Source organism: Calonectris borealis, chromosome 10 (assembly GCF_964195595.1).
Source record: "Calonectris borealis chromosome 10, bCalBor7.hap1.2, whole genome shotgun sequence".
Taxonomy (NCBI): Eukaryota; Metazoa; Chordata; class Aves; order Procellariiformes; family Procellariidae; genus Calonectris; species Calonectris borealis.
Window position 1 is genome coordinate 10,653,888 of NC_134321.1, and position 27,143 is coordinate 10,681,030.

Genomic DNA, 27,143 nt, shown 5'->3' on the forward strand with positions numbered 1-27,143 from the left:
CCCTTTCAGCTGCAGGAAACTCTTCCTAGCCCTGTGCAACGCACATGAGAAATCTGGTTTAAAGCCAAAATAAAGGAAATTTATTTTTCAGCACACTACAGACAGTTAAAACTAGCTCTGAATCTATCGCTGAGCAGTTGCTAAGGTACACAACTGTTTTCAATAAATAGGGAGAGCTGAAAATGCAACTCCTGTGCAGGGACCTTAATCATCAGCCAGTGTTTTGAAGAGCCATTCCTGCCAAAGTCACCATGTCCCAATAAATAAATCTGAGCTTTTCAAAAGTACAGAATCTGGGAGGCAGGGCTATAAATATGGTTTCAGGAGTCAAATTTAACTTGCTCCTTTTTTAAAAAGATCTGAAAAGGGTGGTGAGAGCAGGGACAGCAATCCCCAAATGAGGTTATTTAGTGCCTTGGCACTTTGAAAGCTGTATTACTGCAGACACAGGCACCTACCTGGCTGGTTTTCACCATGCCACATCCCCCAGAGACTTCAGCAGACACAGGCCCTGACCTGCCCAGCCTCCCAGGACGCAGCTCTGGGTAACCTGGGCTCACCCGGGGGCCTCGGTGGGCTCCAGCGGCAAACAGGCAGCCTGGGGCGTTCGCAGGAGCAAAGTTTGCAAAATGCAGCGCTGCAACAGGAGCCAAGAGCCAGGATGCAGGCGGGTAGCAGAGGGATAATCCTGCCTTATTTTAGGGGTATGGATTTATTTCGGCAAAGCACCGAAGCAGCAGCTCGGAAGGATGCCACAGGCGAGGACCGACGGGTGCCGGGGCCCCGCAGGCGGGCGAATCCGCATCCTGTGACATCTTGCCCTGTCAAGTGCAATTACTGTAATCTTCCACAGCCTCTCAAAATACGGATCCCAGCTTAGAAACCGGGCATCCGCAGCATGAAAGCTGCCTTTGTGCCCGGGCAGAGCCTGGGCGCGAGCCAGCCGTTAGGTGCATGAAGAAAATGAGTTCTCCACGTGCTGGGAGAAGGGGGGAAAAGCAAGCTTTCCTGCCTGGCCCCGCTGCAGACGGGCTGGATTTCACCCCTGGCTCCCCGCAGTGGCCGCCGAGGGGCCGTGAGCTGCACGGCCGCGCATCCCCCCGGGTGTAAGGGGGCCGTGACCACCGGGAACCGGCCGGTCCCACACCCCGGGTGAGCAGGACACAGCCAATACGTCGGACCATGGGGGCGGCTCACGGGAAAAAGGTAACGGAACGGTTTTATCGGGGCTGCTGAAGCCGTGGCGGGATGATGGAGAAGGCACCATCTGCTCACGTGTTGCTTGTTTTGCCCCGCGCGTGCTAAAGCGGCTGATGGCAGTGAGGGATTAGAGGGAAGGGACCGCTCCCGGGTGTCACTTGTCAGGGCTGGATTAAGTAATTCCACCTGATGGGCTCAGCATGGGCGCCTGCCGGGGCTTTCAGGACAGCAAGGAGGGGATCAGAGCATTGCATTAGGACAGGCAAAGTTTGGCTTTCTGGGGAGAAACATCAGGCTTGCTCCGAGCGCGCCCGGCAGCCTGCGGGCTGTCTCCCACAGATGCGGTGCAGAGCGAGCCCCAAGTATTTCTTGGCCTGTGGATTGCTGCCAGCTCCCTCCCGGGATGGGGAGGAGCCAGGCCAGGTCCCACGGCACCCACGCCCATCTCCCTCTCCTCCAAATCCCCCGGGGAGAGCACCCAAACAGCTCCGAAAGAAAACGGGGCTTTACCGAGTCAGAGCCAAGCGGAGGCGGCTAGAGATGGTCGTGCTGGGGATGCCGTTAGATGTCATTTTTCTTTCATGTCTGATGACATCGGTGCCTAGAGACGCATCATCGCTATTCAGTTGTGCTGCCCTGATCCGGTGTTAGACTTCTGGAGCTTGTCTCTCACTGAGAGAAATGCACTTGTGCACCACGCTAGGTCAGTAACTTCTATTTCAATGGGGACAGCAGTGACCCTTTGCCCCAGGAGGGACCCTGCATGCTCAGCTGAGCACGGTCTGTGGCCTTCAGAGGTGCAGGCACATCCAAACCAGGTGGCTTGCAGAAACCTGCAAACCTGCTGGGCTTTCTTCCAAAACCAGAGCTAGACACTGTTGCAGGGGAAACATATGAAAGCAACCCGCTGGCCAGCGTTACCAACACCCAGAAGGAAAATCAATGCTGGGACAAGCAAACATTTATCTATTTTCCTGGACCTCAGAGAAGTGCCAGGTACAGGAGGTGCTGCTCCCAGCCAGCACCCATCCGAGATGCCGATGCCGCGCTGGCTGCTGCACACAGGGGAGCCGCAGTGGTTCCCAGGGCTCAGGGCTACAACGGCACACCCGGGAGGAGCCACGCTTGCCCACAGCTAATCCCCAGACCTTTGCTCACGTGGCTGTGACCTTTGGGCCTTGGCACATTTGTACAGGCATTACTGAAATCAGGGAAATAAGCTGGTTAGGTCAGGCTTGGCTCATCGCCACCCAGTTCAGTCCTGCTGCATTCAAAGCGATCTATGCCGGCCTCCCGACCCCCAGACCAGACAGCTTTTGGACGCTTTCCCCATTGCTCCCTCCTTCCGAAACACCACGATCCCACCGCAGCCCGGCACTGAATGGCCTGGCTTTGAAACGCTCCGGGGAGCTCAGGCTCTCACATCGTGCCAGCTCACCCTCGGCTTGCTGGAAGCCCCAAAAAGCTCTAAGATAGTTTTACTTTCATGGGCACCAAAAGGTCAGAGATTTGACTCCTATTTCAGCTTCCCAAACATTGCCCGGGTTGACAAAAGCCTGTGCCACCGCACGGCTAGCACCGAGCAGGGACGTCTGTGGCGGCTCCTGGGTGGGTGCTTTACCCTTAGGCTGAAGCTGATGGGGGATGGAAAACAGACAGCTCCTTCTGCTGCACTTCCAGGGTGGGCATGAACAGCGGGCTCCAGCCCTCCCCAAGGACCAGGTTGGGTCCAGGTGATGGGCAGGAAGGTCTCCTTCCCCCAGCCCTTGTAGAACCAGCCTGGTTCAGGGCACGGGGCAGGTCAGGGGCTCTGCCGGGCACGACCCCATCCACCAGCTACAGCCCAGAGGGGACCCGCACGGGAGCACAGAGCGGGACGAAGGCTCGGCACCCCTCGCCAGCACTGCCTGCATTAGCAGTCTCAGCTGCACCCCTTTTAAGCTTAGACCAGAGCAGCACTCCAAGGGGATTAACAGTAGGGGATTGTGGAGTGCAAGGCAATCCCCAGCTCCACAACAAAAGGGACCGGAAAGGCTGCCAGCGTGGCTCCAAGGACATTTCTACTTTCAAAGGCTGCAGCTGCTCCCAAAAAACCTGTTCTGGTATCACCAGTGTTCGTGGGTACAAGCCGACAGCAGGGCTCCAGCAGGACACAGTCCCCTGCCGGGGACACGGTCCCCTTCGCTGCGAGGCCGTGACTACGACAGGGGCCGGTTCAGGGGTGCTGCAGAGCCAGGGCCGATTCCCTGCCGATTCCTCTGCTTTGCAGAGCACCGGCCCCACTGGGCGCAGGAATGCGGCCAACATCCCTCTAACCACAGCCAACCGCCTTCAAGTAATCCTGCAAGCGCAGCCTCCCCGGCAGCCGCTCCCCAGGGTGCCCGGGCAGATGCTCCCAGACCCCCAGGCAGCGGAGGGGGTTGTTTCCAGGCACCTGCACCTCTCCGCTGCTTTTCTCCCTGGTTTCTCAAGGCAGGGTTTGCATAGCGGCTGTTTCCCCAGGGAAAGTTTTCTGTCCCCAAATTCCCAAGAGTGTCAGTTTACACTAATGTCAGATGAGCTGAGATTAGCCTTGCTGCTGAGCGGGGAGCTTTGCTCTGCGGCTGGTTTAAAACAACAAGAGGCAGCGTGCCAGCGCCAGGGAGAGAGGCTCCGCTTGTTCAGGCAAACCGCAGTACCTGGCTGCCCGTGCTGAAAACTGGGAGCATACTTTAAAACTCCTCTGAGTGCTGCAGAGGGACAGGACCAGCATTTCTGGGGCTGCAGGTCCAGTGACTGAACTGGGAAGACCACGCAGCAGTGCTGCTCCCTCCCAGCCGCCCATGTTGTCATCCACCCTGCACGAAAATCCCATCAAACCCTAAAACGTAGCCACATCTCCCCAGCACTGCCCTTGCACCTTCGTCACCAGCCACCACCCTCCCCCTGCATCACCCAGAGCTTTTTCCCCAACCCCTGCGGATGTTGCCCACCCCTGACGCAGCTCACCGCAAGGCGTTTAATCCACCCAAGGGATTTTTCCCACGAACACAACTCACCCCACTGGTGAGGGTATCCCCATGGCCCGGCCGGAGAAGTGAGCTCTGTGCTGGCTGGGGCACAGGCGTAGACACATGGGACACGCTCTCTGGTCTTTGATCCAACCTTCTCTTCAGGACACAAGGGAGGTGGCCTGGGACACGCACCAAGTCCCCCAGCCGCCCCCACGGCTGGCCCAGAGCAGAGCCCTATTTCAGACCAACTATGGCTTCTGCCAAGCTGCTCCACCAACATGCTTCACTGCACTTCGTGGAGTTTCCTCACCAGAGATCACACACGTTATCCACACAATAAGGGAGGTGAAGGTTACAAAAATCAACACTTCAGCTCTAGAATAAAAAGCAAGTCCTAAAAAATTTCCTCTGCAAAAGGGTGGGAGGGGGAACAATTCTCTTGCTCTGCCCCTCGCTAGCAGGAGGAGGCTCTCAAACAGGTAAATAAGTGCCACTGCCCTTCCCGCAGCTCTGCTTGGGTGATAGCAGGGTCATGTTCCCACTAAGTGCCTGTGTAGAAGTCAGTCATCTTGTCTGTCAGGAGAACGGTCTCAGTCTTAAAAAGGCATCTGTCTGCTGCTGTCACAGGGCAGGGAGAGAATAAGAGATAAAAGTTGTGATTTTCAGGGTTTTCCACCCATTCTGAAGGAGGCAGGAAGCAGCAGTCGTGTTTTCCTAGCATCACTTAATGGTGAGCAAGGGAGTCCCTTCCCCGCCCCACTGGTGAACACCCAAAAGCAGACATCCCTCCCGTGGGACTAACCCCGACTGTTCAGCTCCGCATGCACGTATCCTGCTCGGCATCACCCCAGCACCAGGTCCACGCATGCAGGGTAACGCCAGCTACAGCAGCATCCGCCGCGCTCAGCACCGTCACTTTTCTTGACTAGCACCGGCTGCAAAAACCACGGTCCAACATGGAGCAGAGCTCCAAAATGCCAAGGCAACATTTAAAGGGAATTTTTCAAAAGTCTATATTTTTAAATGAAAGATCCAGGTTGACCAAAACGCTGGTTCTCGCCATTCAAGAGCTTAGAAACTCCTAACCCGACTACAAAAATCCTGGGCCCTTGTTTTAGAAAGCACAGGAGCGAGTGAGGCGAACAAGGGGAGCTGTGTCTGTGGCTGGCAGAGGAGAGGTTTATAATGAGAAAGAGAAGGGCTGTTTCATACCGGTGCAGCAGAGCACAGGGAAGAAAATGCCACGAAGGGACCAACACGGTGGCTGTCCTGGTGCAGGGACAGCGATCACACGAGGCCGAAGGAGGCAGCCCCAGGACCTGTCATCACCAGCATCTTCCCTTCAGCTACCAGCATGGGCAGCAGCTGGAATTGAAACCGCTTCAAAAATGAGATGAGGAATAAGGCCCAAATTGCTCCCAGAAGGGATGGAAGAGCTCGACCACGGAAAGACAGAGACATGAAACGCAGCAGCTTGTGACACCCCGGAGAGGCTCCGTGGTCCGGCAGCCCCTCTCACTGGGAGGGGACATTATAGGGACACAGCCCTCCAAGGCTGGGACACCGCTGCCCTATGGTGCTCTGCAGACCAGCAGGCACAGCAGGATTTTCCTGGCTTTCCCTGACAGCTATTTCAGAAAGCCAGTAGCCAGTGTCCCTGCCAGCTCTTTCAAGGCACCCCTGTGCCCAGGCAGCACAAGAACCCTCCGAGGGACCCTGCCCGCTCTGCCACCGGAGCAGCGGCCATCCCCCCTCACCAGCCAGGGCTGCCGCTCCGCTTTCAGCAAGAGGGGCTGCGGGTGCCAAGGCCCACGAGCAGAACGAGTCCCACTGACAGTCGCTAAATGCCACCAGTTGTTTGGTGGCACTGGCCCCGGGAGCAAATGCAAAAATCAGATAGCAATTGGGAACCGCAACGTTTCAGTGTCCTGGAGCATTGCTCTGCCTGCAACAAGCCTTGGTTCAGAGGGACAGGGACAAGAGCTGGTGACTTTGCACACCAGGAAAGTCCTTAAGTGCCTCATGAGAGTGGGGAGATCATTGACAAAAAGCCCATTTCTGGGCAAAATTAACACACCCCCAGAAAATAACAGCTCAGGTTCATGAGACAGCGAACACCTGTAAGTCCTCTCCTCAGTTTGACACAGCACAGCCTGGAGTGGGAGACCTGGTCCAAAACCTCCACAGGAGCCCTCTAAGGTGACTTTATCCTGCCTTTTCTTTCCTTCTTCTTCTTCAGCCCTTTAAAGTCCCACAGGCGGCAATATCTGGGGACTGTGATTAAGCAGAGACACTGCTCCAGGCTTTTGCAGATTTAAAAGAAAGTAAAATAAAATGCTGTAGCATCCCAGCCCTCAGAAGCCAAGCTTATTACAGTGGGTTGCTCTAGCTCCTGGAAAGAGATCACGGCTTCATTTCTTACCTCTTCGTCCCGAGTACCCAGACAGCACAGGTAAACCAGCTCCAACACCCAACACAACCCACCCCCTGCCTCCAGAGAGGCCAGCATTTTGGTCCCGAGAGGACTTATATGGGCTCGGTGCAGGCAGGGAACTTGCACACAGCTGCCCCAGTTTAAGGCTCTGCCTTTCCCAACCTGCGCTGCTGCTTCTGCAGCTGCGCTGGGTCAGCAGCCTGCGTGCTGCACCTCCATCACAGTGCAAAACCAGCTCCCCTGACGTCCGTGCCGGCTCCCCAGACAGCTGACTTTGCGCTGAAGCAAAGGGGTGCACACACAAACACAGGACACCCAGACCCCACGCCAGTAAGGCAGCTGAGCACGTCTCACCAGTCCGTGCATGAGAAGCTGTGATACACGGGTTTGATTCGTGGTTGAAGGTGCTGGGCAGGACGCAGAGGAGCACGCTGCCAGCCCTCCGGAGCAAGGGCAGAGGCTGGCCGGCACCGGCCAATGCTGCCTGCAGCATCCAGGGCTGCAAGGGAGCCACGGAAGAGCGCTCAGACTGAAGGGATGCGCTCGTGGGAAGATCAGGAAGATCGCTGCATGGGAAATGCAGCAGCTGCCAGATCTGGGATGGCTCAGCGGTCCTCAAATAAAAATGGATTAAAGCAATTAAAGGCTTCGCTGCTTCGCTCTGCTCCTGGGGGCCTTGTTCAAGTGGCGCCTGCTGCCTCCTCATGAACCCTGCGATAACAGGGATGCTTCACCTCTTCTTCCGCTGCCTCCTCCATTTGCAGCCCGTGGTGGCGGGCAGCCTGGTGGGTGGCATCTCCTCCCAGATAACAGCCAAACCTCCTCTCTTTTGGCCCTTTCCCTTTGGGATCCCCCCCTCACGAGACCCGGCCAGCTACCACTGGCACACGCTGCCCGCAGGGAACAGACCACCACCTCTGCCTTGCCAGCTGCTACCAGCAGTGCCTGGGGCTGCCGGGGCATTTCTGCCCTTCTTTTTCACAAACCCCATTTTTCCAAGCTACGGACCAATTCTAGTGACCCTGGCAAGGTAAAGAGCACAACAAGGTGGTGTCAGAAGAGAAGATTTCTGATGGCAGCACTATCCTTGGCCCCTAACATAGAGTCCCTAGTTGTGAAATGGAGTAATGGTGCCACTGCAGCCTGGTGGCTCTAGGACAGCATGGCACAGCATCAGAAAGAAATATTGTCCCTATTATTCATGTGGCATAAGCCTCCGTTTTTGCAAAATGCCATTCTTCAAGGCACTCTCGAGTGTCTTAATGGTCTCTCTGCAGCATGACAGCAATTTACTCCAAAACTGCCGGAGCCCTTTTGTGCCAGTGACTGATGCTCTTCCCGTGCAGTCAGCAGCATCCCCAGAAATAGTGGAGCAGTCTTTCACATCCTCAGGGGTACCACACCTCCAGCACAGGGCAAAAATAAGCTCCTGAGACAGGTAAAAAATGGTTTATCCATAGCAACAGCTTAACTGCTGCTAACAACATTGAGGTGGGCGATGCAGATATTACCAACAGATAGCAGGGTGAGAATTTGGCTTTGTCCTGGCATGCAGCGGTGTTATGTGCTCTGCACGTTGCAAGGGACCAGATTAAAAAGCACTGAACTGCAGGCGAGGATTTCCTTAAGACCGAGAGAGGACAGCAGGTCCATCGGCACCACGCTGATGGATGGATGCGTTGCTCCGGTTTGTGCTGGGGAGCTGCCAAGAGCCTCCCCGTGCCCTTCACAACGGGATGTCAGGCTTCACAGTTGGCTTGAATGCTGACAAATGAGCCTTGCGCACCGGCTGCTGCGGGGCTGAGCCCTGTCACTGATTGCTCTCATTAATCTGCAGGAAATTTTTGGCTGAGGTCTGGTGCGTCGCACTCCATCTCCCCAGCCGCAGGGCCCCATGCAGCCGGGGAGCAGCATTTGCTCAGCTTCAGCGGGGAGTTCGGTGGGGTCCCTGCCCCGGGGCTGGCGGCTCCAGCGAGCTCCCCTTCCCACGCTGCTGCTTCCCTGCTTTAGCTTTTTTTGCACTTTTTTCTGGGCAGTCTGTGAAATCGGACTCGATTTGCCAGCTTTCATGGCCGCAGGAGGGCTGTGCTTGCCTTCTGGGGCCAGCCCCGCCACGAGGATTTGGGAAGGGAGTGGCATTGGTGACAAAGACAGGCAGAGGTCAGTGCAGCACTCATCTGTGTCAAATTGTGTTTTCTTTATGAATAAAATAACACCAAGCGCTATTTGAAGCTTTTGCAATTTTCCACTTGACTAGGCAGCAAAGTGGCCACCTGGCTGGTGCTCCCCGAGAGCGGCACGGGAGCTGCAGTAACGCGAGCCTGGCCCCGTACCCAGACCAAGAGCCCAGCCTCCTTCTGCAAGCCTAAACTTACAAATTGCTGTTGTCAAAAGATCCCGGAGGCTGCTGGTTGCCCTCGTGAGAGTGGCCACAAGCATCCGCCCTCAGCTCCACATTAGCCCAAGAAATGCTGCAGACTTGTAGAGGTCAAAAGACCGGTAATGAAATGTGACACCAATAACTTGATATTTCTTAGAGTCCCTTGCAACACGATAGTGAAATCAGCTATGGTTGCGGCCAGGGACCAGGAGTAATACAAGCTCACAGCTTCGCTTGAAAAACCTGCTCAGCCCCGGGCAGGTGTGTATGGAGGGCTGGACAAGGGCGGCAGAGCGGTGGGCAGCCCGGGGCAGGGAGCGATGGGGCTGGGTGGGTGCTGGGCTGGAGCAAGCACTGGATGCCGCGGCGATTCGGAGACCCTGCCGAGACCCCTTCCCATGATGAGGGCAGCGCCGCGGCAGCAGATTTCATAGCTGCTGGCTCAGGAGCGCCGGGATGTGCCTGGACACCGACTCCTGGGTGCCTGCCAGTCCCGATTGCAAAACCTGCCAAAATAACAGTGTCCCATAATGAGCTGGGAGCAGAGGAATGTGCACAGTCAAGCTCCCAGCAGTGGAGTAACCCTCCTGAACCCAGCATCGCTCTGCCCCTGCAAGAAAGAGGAACCCGCAGTTTCTGGCAACAGCCCCGATAGCAGCTATGTCGTGACCACCACGGGAAGGCAGAGCCCAGTCTGCCAGCTCCGGAGGGAGGGTGTTGCTATACTGCCTTTCCTAGCCCTCAAGAAATTATGGAAATTCATCCAAACTGCAGCACTTCCTCCGGCCAAGGCCAGCGGGGAATTAGCAGCGATATTAGGCGTTGGGGCATGCTGCTGATTTTCTCTGTGTTTCTCCTTAACGAGAAAATGGTGTCATCTCAGCAGACATGTGCACCAGCCTGCTGAAGCAAATAAGCCTCAGCACCTCACATGGCAAGATTTCGCAGCAAAACAATAGACCTGACATTTTTGTGCATTGACATCACAGATGGGAAAAAGTCTTACTAATCCTCAAAAGTTTCTTCCAGTGGATGATTTCACTGAGGTCTCTGAATCAGTCCCAGCTGCTGCAAATGAGCACAGATAGACCAGAATTCAGCAATAACACAGGAGATTTAGGCAACCGCTTAGACGGTATCTCAGCATTCAGGAGCGTGTAAGAGACATTTTCATACAGAGCACCGGGAGCAGCAAGAGGGTATTTGGGGCTAATTGAAGGCAGTGGTAGAGTACAATTTGGCTAACCTCTAAATTGCATGTTTTGTGGCTTCATCACACATAGAAATGCTGGTTTCGATCTGCCAAACATCAATGCCTTGTTCCAGGTCATGACAACTCTTTCAAAGTCTCTGGGTTAAGCAATAAGACTACTTTATTCAATGGATGTGCTCATTCACTGAACACTGATGTCAGCAGCTGCTATAGCAACTTATGGACAAAGTACCTTTCTCTGAGCTCATCTTCTCCCAAATAGGTTGGGCAACTTCCAACCCTGGTAATGGTGCCTCCCTCCCAAAACCAGGTCTGTGGGAGATTCACATCAGTTCTCAGCCTGGGTGGCATTTTGGCTACTTTAATACTTCTTCATCACCGTGATCTGATTGCGGCAATTTCTTGCCTAATTTATTAGCTCAGGCTTCGGCTGTAGTGCAACATAGATGCTACGATACTGCACCTTAATGGCACCTGTATTGATCTGAACCTGCCTGAAGCCATCCTCCTCGCCCTTTCCGTGGCTCATGTCTGACCACACTGACGGCTCATTTCCCTAACTGCTTTCATCAAAGTACAAACATGATCCAAAATTACTGGCTATCAATTTTGCTGCAAGTAAATATTAGAGTACCGACATGTAGGACAAGTAACTCTGATTAATGGTTTATACAAGCTGCGGTAGGAGCATTGCACTCCCCGAGCAGGGAGCCATGGAGGAGGATGCTTGCTTAGAGCTGGTGGTTCAAAGCAGCCTACACCTGCCAAACTGCCTCCAAACTGCAGCTCCTGCTGCAGGAGCTCTTCACCGTGCATCGGAGTCGGGGCCAGGAACGGTCCTGCTGGGATATAATGATGCCCAGGATATTTGGGAGTAATATAGAACAGTAAAAGTACAACGTGAGACTACTTACTATTTATACTTTATGTTGCTTTGTTGCATTTAACCTCATTTAATAGCCAGGCTAATTCCAGCTCAAGTGGTAGGTGTCCTCCCTGACACGGTCGGAGCAGACTGGGGATCCCAGGCAGGAGCTGGCCTGCAGGTTGGAAGTGGTACCTGCTCCCACCAGCAGTGTTTCCAGGATCCTCCTTCTCTTGCTGGAGAAATTCCCTGGCCAGAGCCGCTGTGGGCTGGTTGCTGCTGCCACCACCGATGGAAGCACTTGCTGGGCTTGGGGCAGGTCCTCCTTCATCCACCTGCCCCACTGGCATCTGTCCCGCTCACCTGCAGAGGGGCATAGTGTTACTGGCCGATGCCAGATTTTATTACTATTTCTTACTCCTGGCAAGATGCAAGCAGAAGTGATTTTCACATGGAAATAGGAGGTTTTGGGAAATAGCAGGCATTTTCCACCCATTTACTGCAACACACCCTCCCCGTCTGAGCCTTCACTGTGACAAACAAAGCCCTCTGACTCCTGGAGTACCCATCCCCGTGCCCAGCTGGGTTAGGGACAGAGTCCCGTCCCCGGCTTTGTCCCATGAGGAGCAAGCAAAAGTCTCTATCACCTGGGCAATCATTAACTCCCTCCTGTGAGCCGCGGAGGTGCAAGAAGCCGTCCTGCTCTGCAAACACACTAATGGCTCGAGTGGAGATTAGCAGAAGTGTTTCCAGCCACCCCGTGCCACGGAGGTGACGGGGTATCGGGGACCAGGCAGAGCTCTGACCAGCCTACACGTCCCCTGCCCTTGGCTTTGCCACTGCCAAGGTCACCGCCACGGTGCAACCAGCACGACTTCTTAGGTGGTAGCGCGATTGCATGAAATTTGTGCTGGGGGCCGGGGCACACGGAGAGGGAGGGAGGGCTGGGCTGCCCGGCTGGTCCCCACCATCGCAGGCAGCACCTCAGCCAACGTCTACCATTAACCCAGCAGAGGAAATGTTCAACCAGCCTCCAAGACCTCCCTGCAGCGGGAGGTGAAACGCTGTCTGCCTTCAAGTCCCAGCCCCGGGTGACTTCAGCGGGGCCAGAATTCTGTCTGCAGATTGGGAGCCCGGGCACGACTGGCAGCGATGCTGCACTGCCAGCCCCGTGCTGCGAGTGGAGATTTAATAAAGATACAGGCAGGCAGGGCCCGGCAGAGCTGTCTGCTCTGTAATTCACAGCTTGCATCGAGGCTCCTCGGCGCTGCGGCCGGGCAGACAGCAAGCCCATCTCGGCGGCAGCGTTATCTCACTGTCATTGCATTCATGTCGGGCTGGCTGCCTTACACAACCACGGAAAAGCCAGTATTTGTGTTGGGTACTCACTTGACATGTCTGGGGTTTTTTAATACACAGGAGACATGTCCACACAAGAAAGCTCCTGGTGCCGCAGCAATAAGCTAGAGAAATGACAGCCAGCGGCCAACATCACTAGCAAAGTAACTCAGCAGCTAAAAGTCAATCTAACGTACAGCCCCAGTAACGAGGACCTGGCTGGGGGCTCCCCCAGAGCCATCTTCCCCTTCCCAGCATTCATTAATTAACTGTACAGCCACCCATCAGTGACACTCCGGGTGCACATTCAGCACAGCGTTATTTTCCCTTTACGTGCATTACGGTTGAATGAAAAACCACGTCACTTCCTCAGCGGGGAGAGTCCAAGTCCCAAGAAATGAGCCCTCTGTGGCCACACGTGCCGGAGAGCTGTGCCGGAGCCGTGCCGGAGAGCTGTGCCGGAGCCATGCCAGAGAGCTGTGCCGGAGCCGTGCCGGAGAGCTGTGCCGGAGCCATGCCAGAGAGCTGTGCCGGAGCCGTGCCGGAGAGCTGTGCCGGAGCCATGCCAGAGCTGCCCGGCTCTTCTGGCAGCTCCTGGCACAGGGACTCCCCTGGGCTCCCTCCTCTGGGGGTGACACCTCCAGACAAGACCCCCACCTGCAAAACCCCCACCGCAGCATTCACAGCGACACGGGGCCCTGCGGGGCACAGGAGACGCAATGAGTGATGCTGGGATGAGCTCCCCATGTCACCTTCTGCTGGGACACGAAGCCACTTCATAAGAAACACGGGGGCAGTTGGTGAATGACACAACTCCTTGTCTGCAGGAGCCACTCCAGATAAATATCACCCAGCAATCAACCGCCTTCACACAGTAACCTTCAGGGAGCTACAGGGGGAATACAAAGGCTTTTTGTTAATCCCAAAGACTCAGGAGCACAGAGGTGAAATTGCTTACTAATTTAGATAGCAAAAAGAATCGCTGTGCAAGGAGCTCCTAGAAAAACAGCTTTGCCATGAAAAGTCCTTTGGTTCAGAACGGGAGGTCCTAAGCACCCCACAAACCCACTTCCCTGCAGAGAGGAGCCCAGATGTGCAGCTGGTCAGGCACTAGGGCGTATCGGACAGAAACACGTCCAGAAAATTTAGCCTGCCTTTTTCCAATTTGTTTTACTCCGTCGAAAGCAGGTGTTGATGGATCACAGCCCTTTTCCACTCCCGCATCTACCAGCCATAACCACACTTACTCGGGAGCTCAAAGCAGGTTTAAATTGATGCTCTTTTCCCACTTTGACACATCTCCAGTGAACTCACAGACCTGTTCAAAGGCGACCCAGGGGAGTAGTACAGATGTGCATCCATCTCTTTTGCAGTTCGAAATTGAGCCAAATGGTTTTTTGGAGCGTGCAATGAGCAGCCAGGCTACAGGGCAATGGGCGATGTGAGGGGAATCTGCACGGCCACGAAAAGCTCACGGGGCACGCGCGGGCTGCGAGGCGGGTGGCAGTTTGAGCAGACAAACTGCACAACCTCCCCACTTAAAGCCCTTTCCTCCACCACAGCCTTGGTCTAGGGGCAAAAGCTGTGCGGGATCTTCAAAACCCTGCCCGTGTCTAACCCACGGTCGGACGGACGGGCTGACCGCGCTCACGCAAGCACACGTACGCACCCACCACATACCACACGCAGGGGAATGCGGACCAGCCTGCCTCTCATCTCCTGTATCTGATGCTACATGTCAATTAAATTTAACAGCTCCTGGTCAGGAGATTAAAAAAAAATAATAATATTTTTAAGTCTCTAGTAGCAAATGCCCAGCAACTCCTCCCACGTTTCATCTCCTGTAACAGAGCAATACCTGTACAGTCCTTTCCCATTTCTCTCTTGTCTTTCCTTCCAGAAAGAATATTCCCTTCAGCCCAAGTGTCCGAGTGGAAGCGGGAAGCCCAGGAGCGGCGGCGCGGGTGAGTGCCAGCAGCCCGCGCTGCCCCAGGGAGGGCTTTGCGAGGCGAGCTGGGAGAGGCTGGGGCTTCTGTTCACAGCCGGTGCTGCTGAGTCCCTGGCTGGAAAACACGGCTGGGATGGGGGAAAAAATGCTGGGACGTGGAGAGGAGCAAAATGTGGAGAGGTGAAAATAAGTGAATAAGCACCCCCATGCCCACGGCAGCCTGGGCCCTTTCTCCAGTCCTTCACAGGGCCAGGAGCATCAGGCCAGGATGTCAGTGCGTGCACCCATGGGTGCGGGGGTGTGGGAATGCAGCCCATACGCGCACCTCGGCGATGTCCCCGGGCTTCCCTTATCCCCTTCCTCTGGGTGGAAATAGTTTCGCCCCATCCCTGCCCACCTCCTGGGACCAAAACGCTGGGCATCTGCAGGCATGGGGTGACCCGGGCAGAGCCAGACCACAGCACCCATCTAAGAGCCAAAGGAGCTGCTGGGGTGGTTTAATTCCTTCTCCTCCCTCAGCTTTGCAGCCTCTGGTCTCCCAGGCCGTGGCAATTCAGGGACGGCTGACATGGTACCTCCAGCCACAGCAAGGATGGGGACGAGGGGCCCAATCCAGGCAGGGGCTGCATCTCAGCAGGATGAGACCCAGGGCAGCAGGAGCCCGGGGCAGCGACGCAGCAGCATCGCACAGCCCTGGTGCCACCAGGATGCCCGTGGCCCCCGTGCAGGGGCTGCCTCTCCCTCCCGCAGCTCTTACCCGCGGGGTGCAGCAGCTGCTCCCCCTGGACCGTGCAGCAGTTAGTAGATGACGGGGTGTTGCAACACGCCAGGGAATAATCACGATAACTCGAGCGGTTGCCCTGGTGCCGGGTTTGGCTGTTGCAGTGGTTGCTAAAGAGAGTGGGCGTGTGGCTTCCTCTGGGGCGATCTGATTTCTCTGGGAGCATGGTTAAGGCATGCTTAGGAGAAATCATCCTCCGTGGAGCAGGGACACGACCTCTCCGCCGGCAGCAGCGGCCGTGCTGAGCGGGCTGCTCGGGTGCCTGGGCACACACGGAGCTGTTTGCTTTTGGGGAGAAAAAACGATTAGCTTGTTCCTCTGTCCTGGGAAAACATCATCCAGCAATGAAGAGCAAAGGGAGCAAGTTTTTGGGGTGGCAGAGGAACCTTTGGGACCGGCACTGAGGAGTGGGCAAGGCCACGGGCTGCTGCCAGCTGAGCTCCAGCCCTCGGTGGGGTCCCCGTGGGGTGACGAGAGCAGTGGGGAGGGAGCACCGGTGCAGCAGCCACCTCCACGTGACCCTCCGTCCCCACTCCCACCGGAGAGACCTGGCAGGAGCCAGGCAGCTTCATCGGACCCAGCCAAAAAGTCACGCAGGCGCGAGCACCGCCGGGCAGAAGCGGCAGCCTCAGCCCCCGCAGCCCCATGTCGTGGGACGCGGGGCAGCACCTGCCCCCCGGGCTCCCCAGGGCCACGCTGCGGAAATCAGGTAAGCCCAGGGCCCCCCGGGGGTCCCCGCGTCTCCGCCGGCTCCCCTCTGCGGGGATGGGCTGCTGAGCCCCCATGGGATTAGTCTGCACTGCATACGTGTTTATGCACAGGTGACTTTGGACCTTGTTTTAAATTTTATTTGAGATATCATGTTACTTTAATACTTCAGTAGCTGGTTGAGAAGCTGCCTTTCTGCTTCTGCCTTTCAAAAACGGACCCGTATCCCACAAGAAATTCCCCAAGCAAACCCATGCTGCAGTTCAAACCTCCTTGGAGAGGCATCGGGCTGGACAGGGGGCACTGGCTAATACAATCCCTGCAAATCAACATGGGAGGATTTTCCCTGTATTCAACAAAATACCTTTGAGCTACCTTCAAACATTCATTAATGATTGATGTGTGTCTCTACCATAGGCAGGCAAATGCACAGAGCCAATATTTGATGAGATATTAAAAGTAAGTTTGTGATTATCGAGAAAGACTGCTAAATATCTGTCACTGCTTAACAAAACTAAACAAGCCGCCCCACATGCCGCTTGCAAAAGGGCTGACGTCCCTTGGTGATTGCTAACAGGGTGAGATCCCAGCCTTGTTATCTTTGCTTATCACAGTCCAACATAATTAAATGAAATGATTAACCAGCACACCCAATGCTGCCTGCCTGCAGGCAGAGGGGAGCTTGCTGCTGCCTGACTGTACAAGCGTTTCCATCACTAGCCAACACAAAAGAGGGTACCGGTGACTTCTACACAGCGGACAGCTCAGCTAGCCCCAAACCTGCCGGGATTTCTCTCTTCCAAATACGTGCGCATGAGAGCAAAGCTCAGGGAGTGACCGTGGCGATATCGGGGGTCCTTTACATTTGGGGGTGATAGCAGCTGGTGGCATGTGAGCAGCCTGGGCTGCACCCAGTGCCCGCTCTGTGCCCCCCCATGCGGGTGCAGTGCTGGTGTAAATGGGGGACCCCAACCCCACGGGCTGCAGTGCTGGCACAGCGCTCGGCAAGGGTGGGCAGGACTGGGGGCACTGGCTGAACTGGGGAAGCTGGCTGTGCTGGTGGGAGAACACTGGCTGTACTAGGAGAGAGCACTGGCTGTACTTGTGAGGAGCAATGGCTAAACTGGTGGGGAGCTCAGGCTGTACTGGTGGGCCGTCCCATCCCAGCATGTGCTCAGCGGAGAGGCAGAGGCAGAAACAGTGATGTGTGGCAGCCGGGCCGGGAGCTGCAGGGCCATGTCCCCCTGTCCCATTTACACTTCCATTAGAGTTTTCTTTCCCTTTCTGACCCCACGACCTCATGGGGTTTATTCCTGAAGGTCAGGACTGAGCGAAGGCGAGAGGACCCGGGGTGTGCATGCCTGCTGCCCCGAGGCAGCCACCCGATAGCTGGGAACCGCTTCCCACAGCGGCCACATCAAGTTACATTCACCCTATTGCATTATAAATACCAGAATTAGCCTTGTTTAATTATTTAAAACTATAGATTAAAAGCAGACAAAGGCTCTTTGCCTCCTTTCCGGATCACGTGTATCGTTTATCAGTGATACGGTCGCCTGGTGACAAGCAAGGGGGAGCGTGCCAGGTCCATCGGTATGAGATGCTCCTGAGCTGCCGGCACAGCAGGAATCAGAGGAGAGGAAAATCACAGTGAGGATGGGAGGTGGTACCATCTCACCCAGGAAAGGTAACGATTAGCATCTGCCAATCTTTGGGCTCGCAGCATCATTATTATTATTATTATTATTATTATTATTATTATTATTATTATTATTATTATTATCAGCATCAGCATCAGCATCTCATCATTATCATCATCATCATCATCATCATCATCATCATCATCATCACCATTATTAACATCATCACCATCCATCACCAGGGCAGTAAGCCACAACAGTCATTAAGCTAATGTGAAGGAACGACAGGTTTTTTGTTCGGGGCTCGGCTGCTTAACAGCCACACGCAGATTAGTTGGGGTGTTAAGGTGCATTTTGTGGGCTCAGCCGCTGGGACTTGCTTGCCAATGGGCTTCCAGTCACTGAGAGCCCAAAGCCTCGCCTCCGATGGGGCAGCACCTGCATCTCACCCACTAAAGCCGGCACCAGGTTCTGCCCTGGGCCTACCGACCACGCAGAAAGTGGCTTTCAAAAGCAAGTGCCTGGCTTCGCTCGTCCTCCTGGCAGCAGATCCTCCCCAGTGCAGTCACACGCCCGAAAACTGCTCTCACCAAGCAAAGCTTTGGGGCTTACAGAGACCAACACGCAATTGTTTCCCTGCCCCAGGATGCCGACCGCAGATATTCTGTGTTTCTAAAATACAATTAATCAATGTTAGGAAAATCATACAAATTAGCAAATGCCATGAATTCAAGAATCCGAAACAAAAGATAAACTTTCAGCTTAATTCTTTGTAGGACTTACCATATAGCATGACCTCTTCTGCCTTTACACTCTCACGGGAAAAGCTGTAGGGCCAAACTCCAGCTCCACTTCAGACAGTGGAAATGCATTGACTGAAAGTTCATGCTCTAAAACGAAAAAAAAATGTTAACTTCTGGTTAACAGGTAGAAGCGTGCGTGTACCGGTGCTTAAAAGGAACTGAGGGTAATTTAAAGATCCCATGCACCTCCACCTGCACATGCAAACCCTTGCAGGTGTGAGGACAGGCTCGCTCCTCTCAGCCTTCCTGAGAGGAGGGGTGTGAGGGATGTACCCTCATCCTGGGGAAAGGAGGGCTCCCCGGGAGCGGATGCCATCAGGGGCCGTAGCCCAGAAAAGGGAAGGTTCCCCCCATGATTGCAGTTAAATGTGTCAGAAACTCACGTTATTTCCCTGGTTACTTGTGTAAATAGCTTTAAACTCCCTCTGCCGACCCGTATTGAGTGTGGTGGTTTTGCAGCCTCCTTACTTGCGGGATGGGTATGACCAGGTTCTTTCAGCAACCCTTCGTTAATCTGTCGGTTCTTTAAAAAAGACACATTCATGAATAAATCCCAGGCATCCAGAAAACCAGAGGTTCTTCTCTGTACCCACAGTTTTAAGTGATCATTTCTGCCCAGGAAACGGTCCCTTGGGTCAGTGGTTTCACAAGCCCGGATCCAGGGCTCTGACCCTGGGCCTCCTGAGGGTTTTGTCCAGTCTCATAACTTCTACCAAGTAACAGGGTTTCACGGAACTACGAATAGCAATATCCTCTGAGCTTGGATCCCACTCCCAGAATAATGCCTCCTGCCTGTTTTCACGAGGATGGCATTTCACAGAGGCCCATTCTCTGCCCAGAAAGGGATGCCCATACAATATTTTTAACAAGAGCAGTCTGGTCATCATCTGCCCCATCACCTCTCCTGAGATGCTCTAGTTGGAAAATCACTTCTCAAATGACACAGGCGGCAGAAATAAAAGACTGCGAACTACGTTTGCTTTATAGATCTCAGCTAGCTAAACACTGACCCGTGCTGCAGAAGAGAGCTTCGCGAGTTAAGGATGCTGAGACCCGGCAGGGCGGCAGGGCGTGGGGCAGGGCACGCTGCAGAGCGGGGCTGCCTACGGCGCCGAAGGAAGAGAAACTCGGTTTGCAGGTGGCGTGGAAAAGGGCCGAGGGATGCGCAGGGGAAGGGCGAGCAGGTCGCAGAGGGGCAGGACATCGAGGAGAGCTTGTCAAAACAAAAGTCAAGGGGGAGGAGGCATCTCACATGAAAACCTGCAAAAGCAGCTGAACGCTGGTGTCCTGCTGCACCCCCCATTCTCCTATACAGTGGCAAGTCGAGAGGTGCTGCGTAGGAGCCCAGACCTCCACCCTACAGCTTTCTAAACCCAACAGCTATGGATTAATTTTCTTTTCGACCTCTTTTGTTTTCCCCCTTGCAAAGAACAGCTGGAGCCATGCAGGCAGCCGTAGGCAGAGCTGCACCCCTCGGGTTACCTGCCCTTTCCACGGCCATTAATCGCCTTAACATTCCTGAGGATTATTTCCATCCCGACAGGACGGTGAAGCAGGCTGCCAGCGGCAGCGCAGGGAGCAGCACATGGCACGCGGTCCTGACGCAGAGGGGCTCACAGGGCAACCCACCACGGAGAGGCAAGTCGCTTAATCCTAAATAAATGCTCTGTGAAGGGCATCTCCTCCGAGTGAGGGAAAACCAAAAAGCAGCAGCAGCAAAAGGAAGCGTAGCTCAGCTCCGGCCATGGCCGAGCCCCCGTGTCCAATGCCTGTCCCTGGACATGAGACAGTCCTTTTCCCTCCTCCTCCTCCTCCTCCTCCTCTCCAGGAGCAGGTTAAAACCTTTGTCCTTGCCCTCTCCTTGCACAAAAGGATTGTCCTTGCCCTCTCCTCAGCACTCCAAGAAGCACACCACGTTTTACGCTCCTAGTAGGGTATATTTAATGTATTATTTGCAACATTCACGTTTTCAAAGGCATTTAACGTTGCACCAAAACCGCCTGATATCCTGTTCCCCAAAAGACTGGGGCTGACAATAATCAGAAGTGGAAACAATTTGCCCCAGGATTGCAGACTGATGATTTTATTGCAAGTCTCCCAGGAACTGGGGGATTTATAAGCATTTCCAGGTGGTCTGAGCCGGAATTTGGGCTTTGCTTTAGGTCAGAACAGACCAAGATATTAAAATGTCATTTTTCTCCTCCAGGCAGTCCCACACCCTGGGGCAGGAGGGTGGTTGGTCTCTGGGCCATCTCAAAGATGCTGAATATTCCCTGTGGGGTCTCCTAGAAAACTAATTAGGACTGGGAGCTCGTTTCACAGCTACGGTTGGGAGAGGAGATAACTCCACGTGTGAAGTCCAAGTATCTGCCAGTGGCCCTGGCCTCCTCATCCAGGCAGTCTTGCTTTTTACTCCCAGAAAAGTCGCTTGGAAACGTACCTTTCCTAGAAAGCCTCAGGCTTCTAGAAATGAGGAAAGGGAAAATATTTAAAAGCAAGCAAAAGACTGAGTATGTTGAAGCAAACACAGCTACTTTTTATAAGCAACACTCCAAAGCAGATCTATTTAAAAGGTCACTCTGTCTTTCTGAGTACAACAGAGGGTATTAAAATGCACATGTATTTTTTTGTTTATATTTTGCCAAGAACAATATAAAAATGTCTAACACCTTTTGCTGATTTATGATGGTGGCCAAGGAGGTGCCAGAGCAGAGCCTTGTTCATTGATCTACGGCTGAATCATGCAAAAACAGGCATCCTGCTGTAAATCCACTGCAGAGACCTGGCTTGATTTATACCTCCAGCACTATAAATAATGACAAAAAGCAGCCTGATAGCAGTCTGTCTCCCCTTACACGGACATGAATTACATCAGGTCTTGAAGATGATAGATCTACTCCATGAGAAACATTCTGCACTGGGTCCCTATCTGCCAGCCTGCAGGAGAAAGGATGCCTCGTCCTTACGCCCAGCATAACCCCAAGCTGTGCTTCAGGCGCACCAATATTTTTATATTCTCATTTTTCTTTTTCTGCTCGATGCAGATGAAGACATTCCTTGAATTGTTCCAGACAAAGGTCTTCTGAAAGTTTAAAGTGCCATTCTTGTAGTGAGGTTCATGGCTCCTTCTAGGGAGGACAGGGGCAAGGTCAGGGCTTTGACTTTGTCCCCGGGGCAGCAGTACGGACCCCCACTGGAAGCCAAACTCTCGAGGTCGGTGTCTGCACACCCCTAGGCACATCTATCGCAGTGAAAACCAAGCTCAGAGCTACCTGCTGTGTCCTGGCCCCCGCAGTATTGTTCAGGCAAACTGCACTCCTTGTGAGGACTTTTGCATGCTGATTGAACAGCCCCTGGCCAGAAATGCTTTCAGTGCGTTTCAGTTCCTCCCACTCCTTCCTTCCCAGTATTTTCTTCATTTCTACTAGTTTCAGGGAAAAGTTCCCCATCTGCCTTCAGTAAATAGGTTGATAAATTGCTGCTTCTTTGCAAGCCTCAGCCATGCAACGTCAGATTGCTGCAGTCTGGAAATAACCACATTAGCCGCTTCAAAACCTCCAGGCTCGCCGCGGTGCTCCCCAAAATGCTGCATAAGCAGAGGGTCCCCCAAGGCGGGGGGGGCTTCCCTGATCATCCTGGGTGTCTGCGGGGTGGAAACACCACAAGACCAAACTGAAGGGCTGGATGACACCGTGCAATAGCGTTGTACGCTGCTGGGCGTTAGCCCTATGTGGATGTGGGGTCAGCCTGCCCCAAGCAAATCTCCCAGGATCTGGGTTTTGGAGGTGGGGAAGAAGGGACCCCCACTCCTGAATTGCAAAAGGAAACCCATACATCACGGAGGCAGGGGGAAAACAGTACTTTGTAAATAATGATGCTGCACCAGTGCCCCAAGGGCTAGTACAGCTTAGCGGCAGGGCCCGAGAGCTACTTGGTATAGAAAAAAGCCACCAAAGTCACTAGAGTTACAGCCATTTACACATCCAGGTTGGTCCTTCAGGCTTGGTTGGCCACGTAATCCTTCCACGCTCGCTGCTCGCTGCATTATCCCCTAGCACCACAGGCGGATTTAAGATGGACAAATCCAAGATCAATACGCCCCAGCCCTTCTCCTGCCATATGGCAGGATTTGGTACCCAGCACACAAGCAAGAGCGGGCATCTCTCTCACTGGAGGCAGCTCTGGTCTAAACGACGGCACAGGAACAGTGGGAAAGGGCGACAGGACGACACAGTGACACTGAGGTTAGTCTGTTAGTATAGCTGTCCAAAAATGGTGTTTCCATGAAAAACACCTGGCATTTTATTTAAGATACTCCACGGAGAGACTTTTTTGTTTGAAGACATTGCTTTGCCATTTGAAATGGGAGCTCATCCATTTCATTCATGCCAAAACAAACCTTTGCTTTTGTACCTTCCTTCCTTGTCTTTTGTCTGCCTCCTGTGAAAAAAGACCAAAAAAGGGAAGAAGTAGAAGAAGAAAAAAAACCAAAGCAATTTTACCCCAGTGAAAACCTGACATGTTTTCTCATTGTTCAAAATCTGGCTTCCATCTTACAAAAATTAGCCATGAAATTCTGCTGCCTTAACCCTTGGCTGTTCTTCAGTCCCTGCATCTCTCTGGAAGGCAATGTTGAGCCCCCAGTTTCAGCCTCTGGAGTCCGGCCCCGCAGGGGTTTGAGTCAGCCTGGCACTTGCCTTCAAACATCAAACCACGCCACCTTCCCTTCTGCCAGCAGTGATGTATGATCCCGGAGGAAAATAATTTGATACAAGAAATCACTGGTTCCAGCTTCCAAGCGCCCTTTAAGTATGTACCGAACTATTCACCCCAATTACACCCATGTAATGGGCTCTGATTTGTTTTTCTTTGTTCCCAAAGCGGGAGGGCACTGGCCACATTAACATTCAATGAGAAGTTGTTTCATATTGAATCATTTCTTCAGCAGTATTATTCCTTACACAATTCTGTTTGATTGCAATCCACTTTACATTTGATTGATAAGTACTTACTGACTATGAAAGAATGACCTAGCCTGCTTTCTCTTGCCTTTTTTTATTGATTTCTCCTTTAAAAGGGTTTTATTCCTTTTATACGTGAGATTGCAATAAGAGAGAAGCAACATTATTGAATAACTCTTTTCCTTGCTGCTCCACCAACCCATATAACTTCACACTAGGCTCCCAAAAATGCTGTAATAACAAGACACACACAGACACGGAGCTGCCTACACCCTTTTCCCGGGACTTTTTGTTCTTACTGGTAAACTTCCAAATTGTTCAAGTGAATAGTCAGGAATAAATTGCTCTTTCTGAGCCCCTGATTAGACCGTACACTGAATAATTGCAGGCAGCCCCACTGTGCTCCACATTTAAAGACACAGCCCACCGCATGCGGTTTGTCTTGTAACTTGTGCTTTGCACTCACTTTGTATAGGGTTTTTTGCAAAGGAGAAATGTAGAGCACTTGGAAAATACCAACAATGAACATGCCCTGTGGTTGCCTGAAATCCAAGCTGCCATCACTTCCAAAACAGTGGGCTCCTGTTCTTACATCCAGAACATGCAAATTATTACAGCACGATCACATCCTGCATGGGCGAATTATTGGCATTGGGCTCGATCCTGATTATTAGGCCAGCAGGATACAGCAAAATCTTTCCTTGACAAGAGGTTTCAGATACAGCAGCACTTCTGATGGGCAGAGGCCAACTGTGTGAGGTTCAACAAGGCCAAGTGCCGGGTCCTGCACTTCGGCCACAACAACCCCAGGCAACGCTACAGGCTTGGGGAAGAGTGGCTGGAAAGCTGCCCAGAGGAAAAGGACCTGGGGGTGCTGGTTGACAGCCGGCTGAACATGAGCCGGCAGTGTGCCCAGGTGGCCAAGAAGGCCAACGGCATCCTGGCCTGTATCAGAAATAGTGTGGCCAGCAGGAGCAGGGAGGTGATCGTGCCCCTGTACTGGGCACTGGTGAGGCCGCACCTCGAATCCTGTGTTCAGTTTTGGGCCCCTCACTACAAGAAGGACATGGAGGTGCTGGAGCGTGTCCAGAGGAGGGCAACGAAGCTGGTGAAGGGCCTGGAGCACAAGTCTGATGGGGAGCGGCTGAGGGAACTGGGGTTGTTTAGCCTGGAGAAGAGGAGGCTGAGGGGAGACCTCATCGCGCTCTACAACTACCTGAAAGGAGGTTGTGGCGAGGTGGGGTTGGTCTCTTCTCCCAAGTAACAGCGATAGGACGAGAGGAAATGGCCTCAAGTTGCGCCAAGGGGGGTTCAGATTGGACATTAGGAGAAATGTCTTTACTGAAAGAGTGGTCAGGCCTTGGAACAGGCTGCCCAGGGAAGTGGTTGGGTCCCTATCCCTGGAAGTATTTAAAAGACGTGTAGATGAGGCGCTTAGGGACATGGTGTAGTGGGCATGGTGTGTTGGGTTGATGGTTGGACTCGATGATCTTAGAGGTCTTTTCCAACCTTAATGATTCTATCATTCTATGATTCTATTCCCCAGGCCCATGTTTTGGAAGCCCCTCAAATCCCACAGCATTCCCTTGTGCTAAGGGACGGACAGCCTCGGCCAGGACGACCAGAGCAGCAGCTCAGCACAGTCCCCATCCATGTGTGTTTCCAGTTGTAGTTAGACCTATCTTGCGTTAATTAATCATTGGTACTAAATGCTGCAGCCACTAAAGCGAGCAGCTGGCAAGTAATTTAAGTGATCTAATTAATATGTGTCTCATCAACAACGCAAAGGGAATATTTTTTAAAATCTCTAAAAAACCCTCACCAGCACACGGAGACACGTGCACGTGGACACTGACACGGGTGTCGAGCAGCCTGGGCAGGCACCATCTCTTCCTCTCTGATTGCCCAGGGGAGGAGAGCTCCAGCGGGTTCCCACACCACAGCAGGGTGAGACTTCTCATGCGAACACCTCTCTTTTCTTCCAGCATCCATGTACACTGAAATACAGCGGGAGCGACCAGATGGTGGGAATATCCTGACTCACCCAGACTACATAGATGGAAACCCAGACCTCATCAAACCTAAAAAGCTCCTAAATCCTGTAAAAGCCTCGAAGAGCCACCAAGAGCTGCACAGAGAGCTGCTGATGAACCACAAAAGGTAAGAGGAGGTCGCAGCCTGCCGCTGGAGTGGTCCGAGAGGTGCTGAGCCGTCGGAGCTCAGCAGCCTTGGCACAAGTGCCAGCGACGGCCTGCGAAGTTGGAAGGGCACGATAAATCCCTTCACTTGCAAACAAACACCATGTGAAACTTGCTGTAGTCCTTTCCTCTGATGCGATGGTTTCTTTTAAAACAAAAGCAGAACAAAAAGCCCCCTGCTCTGCCATCCTGAAGCATCGGCTAGCACTTTTTGGAGCTGCTCGCTATTTCCACCCACCTCAAGCCACTAGCGCTGGAAGATGCGAGGCATCCCTAGAGCCCCCTTCTCCGTGTCCCACGCATGTTTTCTCCCTGGTCCCGGTTTTTCTACCTCCATCACTAACTTGCCAAGTCCCCAGCAATGTGCAGCCTTCCTGTGTGCTTTAAGGTCAACCCAGAGGCAGTAAAAGCTGCAGGCTGGATGGAGCCATTGAAAGCTGGGATAGCATCAGTGTGAGATCTTCTGTACAAGGAAAAGGCTAATCACTGTCTCCCTAAAAATCAAACAGGTAAAGATAGGCTACAATTCACATTGCTGATTTCCCACCCCATCATCCCAGTTTAAGTCTTTGGGGGTACAGATACAACATCAGGATAATGACACCAGGGACTGAGAACCTATAACTACATCATTCCTTTGCGGCAACTGTCTGAACATCAGTGCAACAAAAGCATATTCGATTCAGAGCCTTTTTAGCAAAGCAAGAAATCTGCTGGCTTTATATTGACATTTTCTGAATACCCTGAAATATTCTGACATGATAGCACTTTGACCATCTAATTAAAAGGAGCACAGCCTCTGTTCAAAAGGACTACCGTCATTACGAGAACCAGACACATATATTAATTCGGCAAACAATCAAGGCTGCCAGCGGGGTGCACTAATCAATACTGGCACTGGCTGGGCTTGGGTTTGATTTGATTTTCACAGAATCAGAAGAATTACAGGGGCCATGCCCAGGCCATTCTCCAGCATCGAGGCAGAGGTAACCGTACCGGCCAGATATTTTTAAAACTCTCTGCTTTGAGAGTGACCATATCCTGCCTAGTGATACTGCTCAGTTTAAAGGCTCACCCACCAGCATTGGCTTTGATCTCACAGAATGTTATTCCAGTCTAACCACGATGGACCAAAGCATCAACAAATTCCTGCAATGGAGGTAGCAGAGACGAACGGTGGCAGACAGCGTACAGACCCCACAGCACCAGGCTGAGCTGAACTTCAAACTGGCAAATACAAAATGCATCACCACTTTGTACTCCTATGCCTGCCACCATGACACATCCACATCTGCCATCAGATGCTGGCAGGAGGCAGCCCCATCGCAGCCATCCTGCATCTCCTGATCCCTCTCATTTTAGTCCTGTACATCTCAGGCATCAATTTAAACCTGCTTCGGCTCTGCCCTCCCAAATATTTTTCAGCAAATAGGTGAAACAAACCCTACTGCAAACAATAATCCATCATTGCTGGTTTCTTGTCACTCTCGAATCCACCCGTTTTGCCTCCTGCTACATGTTACTATAGGGTGAGAGAGGGGAGAAGGGAAGAGAGAAGGATCTACAACTTGCTCCTGTTTCTGCTTTGCTCTTGGTTTCTCCTCTTAAGCAGCAGGGAGAAGCAACTCAAATCAGCAGCTTGTGCAACAAAACCCTTATCTTAGTCAACACCTCTGGGTAC

At 53.1% G+C, this 27,143-nt stretch overlaps 1 protein-coding gene across 2 annotated transcripts in view; it reads left to right on the forward strand.

Moving 5' to 3' along the window:
• Positions 1 to 866: 866 nt before the first annotated feature.
• FAM107A (family with sequence similarity 107 member A) overlaps positions 867 to 27,143 on the forward strand; it is a 32,534-nt gene continuing 6,257 nt past the window's right edge. The window contains exons 1-3 of one of the 2 annotated variants that reach the window (XM_075158743.1): positions 867 to 1,206; positions 14,324 to 14,387; positions 25,250 to 25,424. In XM_075158743.1, coding sequence (XP_075014844.1) covers positions 1,183 to 1,206; positions 14,324 to 14,387; positions 25,250 to 25,424 — 263 coding nt within the window. In that variant the 5' untranslated portion in view covers positions 867 to 1,182. Of the gene's footprint in view, positions 1,207 to 14,323; positions 14,388 to 15,243; positions 15,862 to 25,249; positions 25,425 to 27,143 lie in introns of those variants that run through there. The other variant, XM_075158744.1, reaches the window with a different exon arrangement.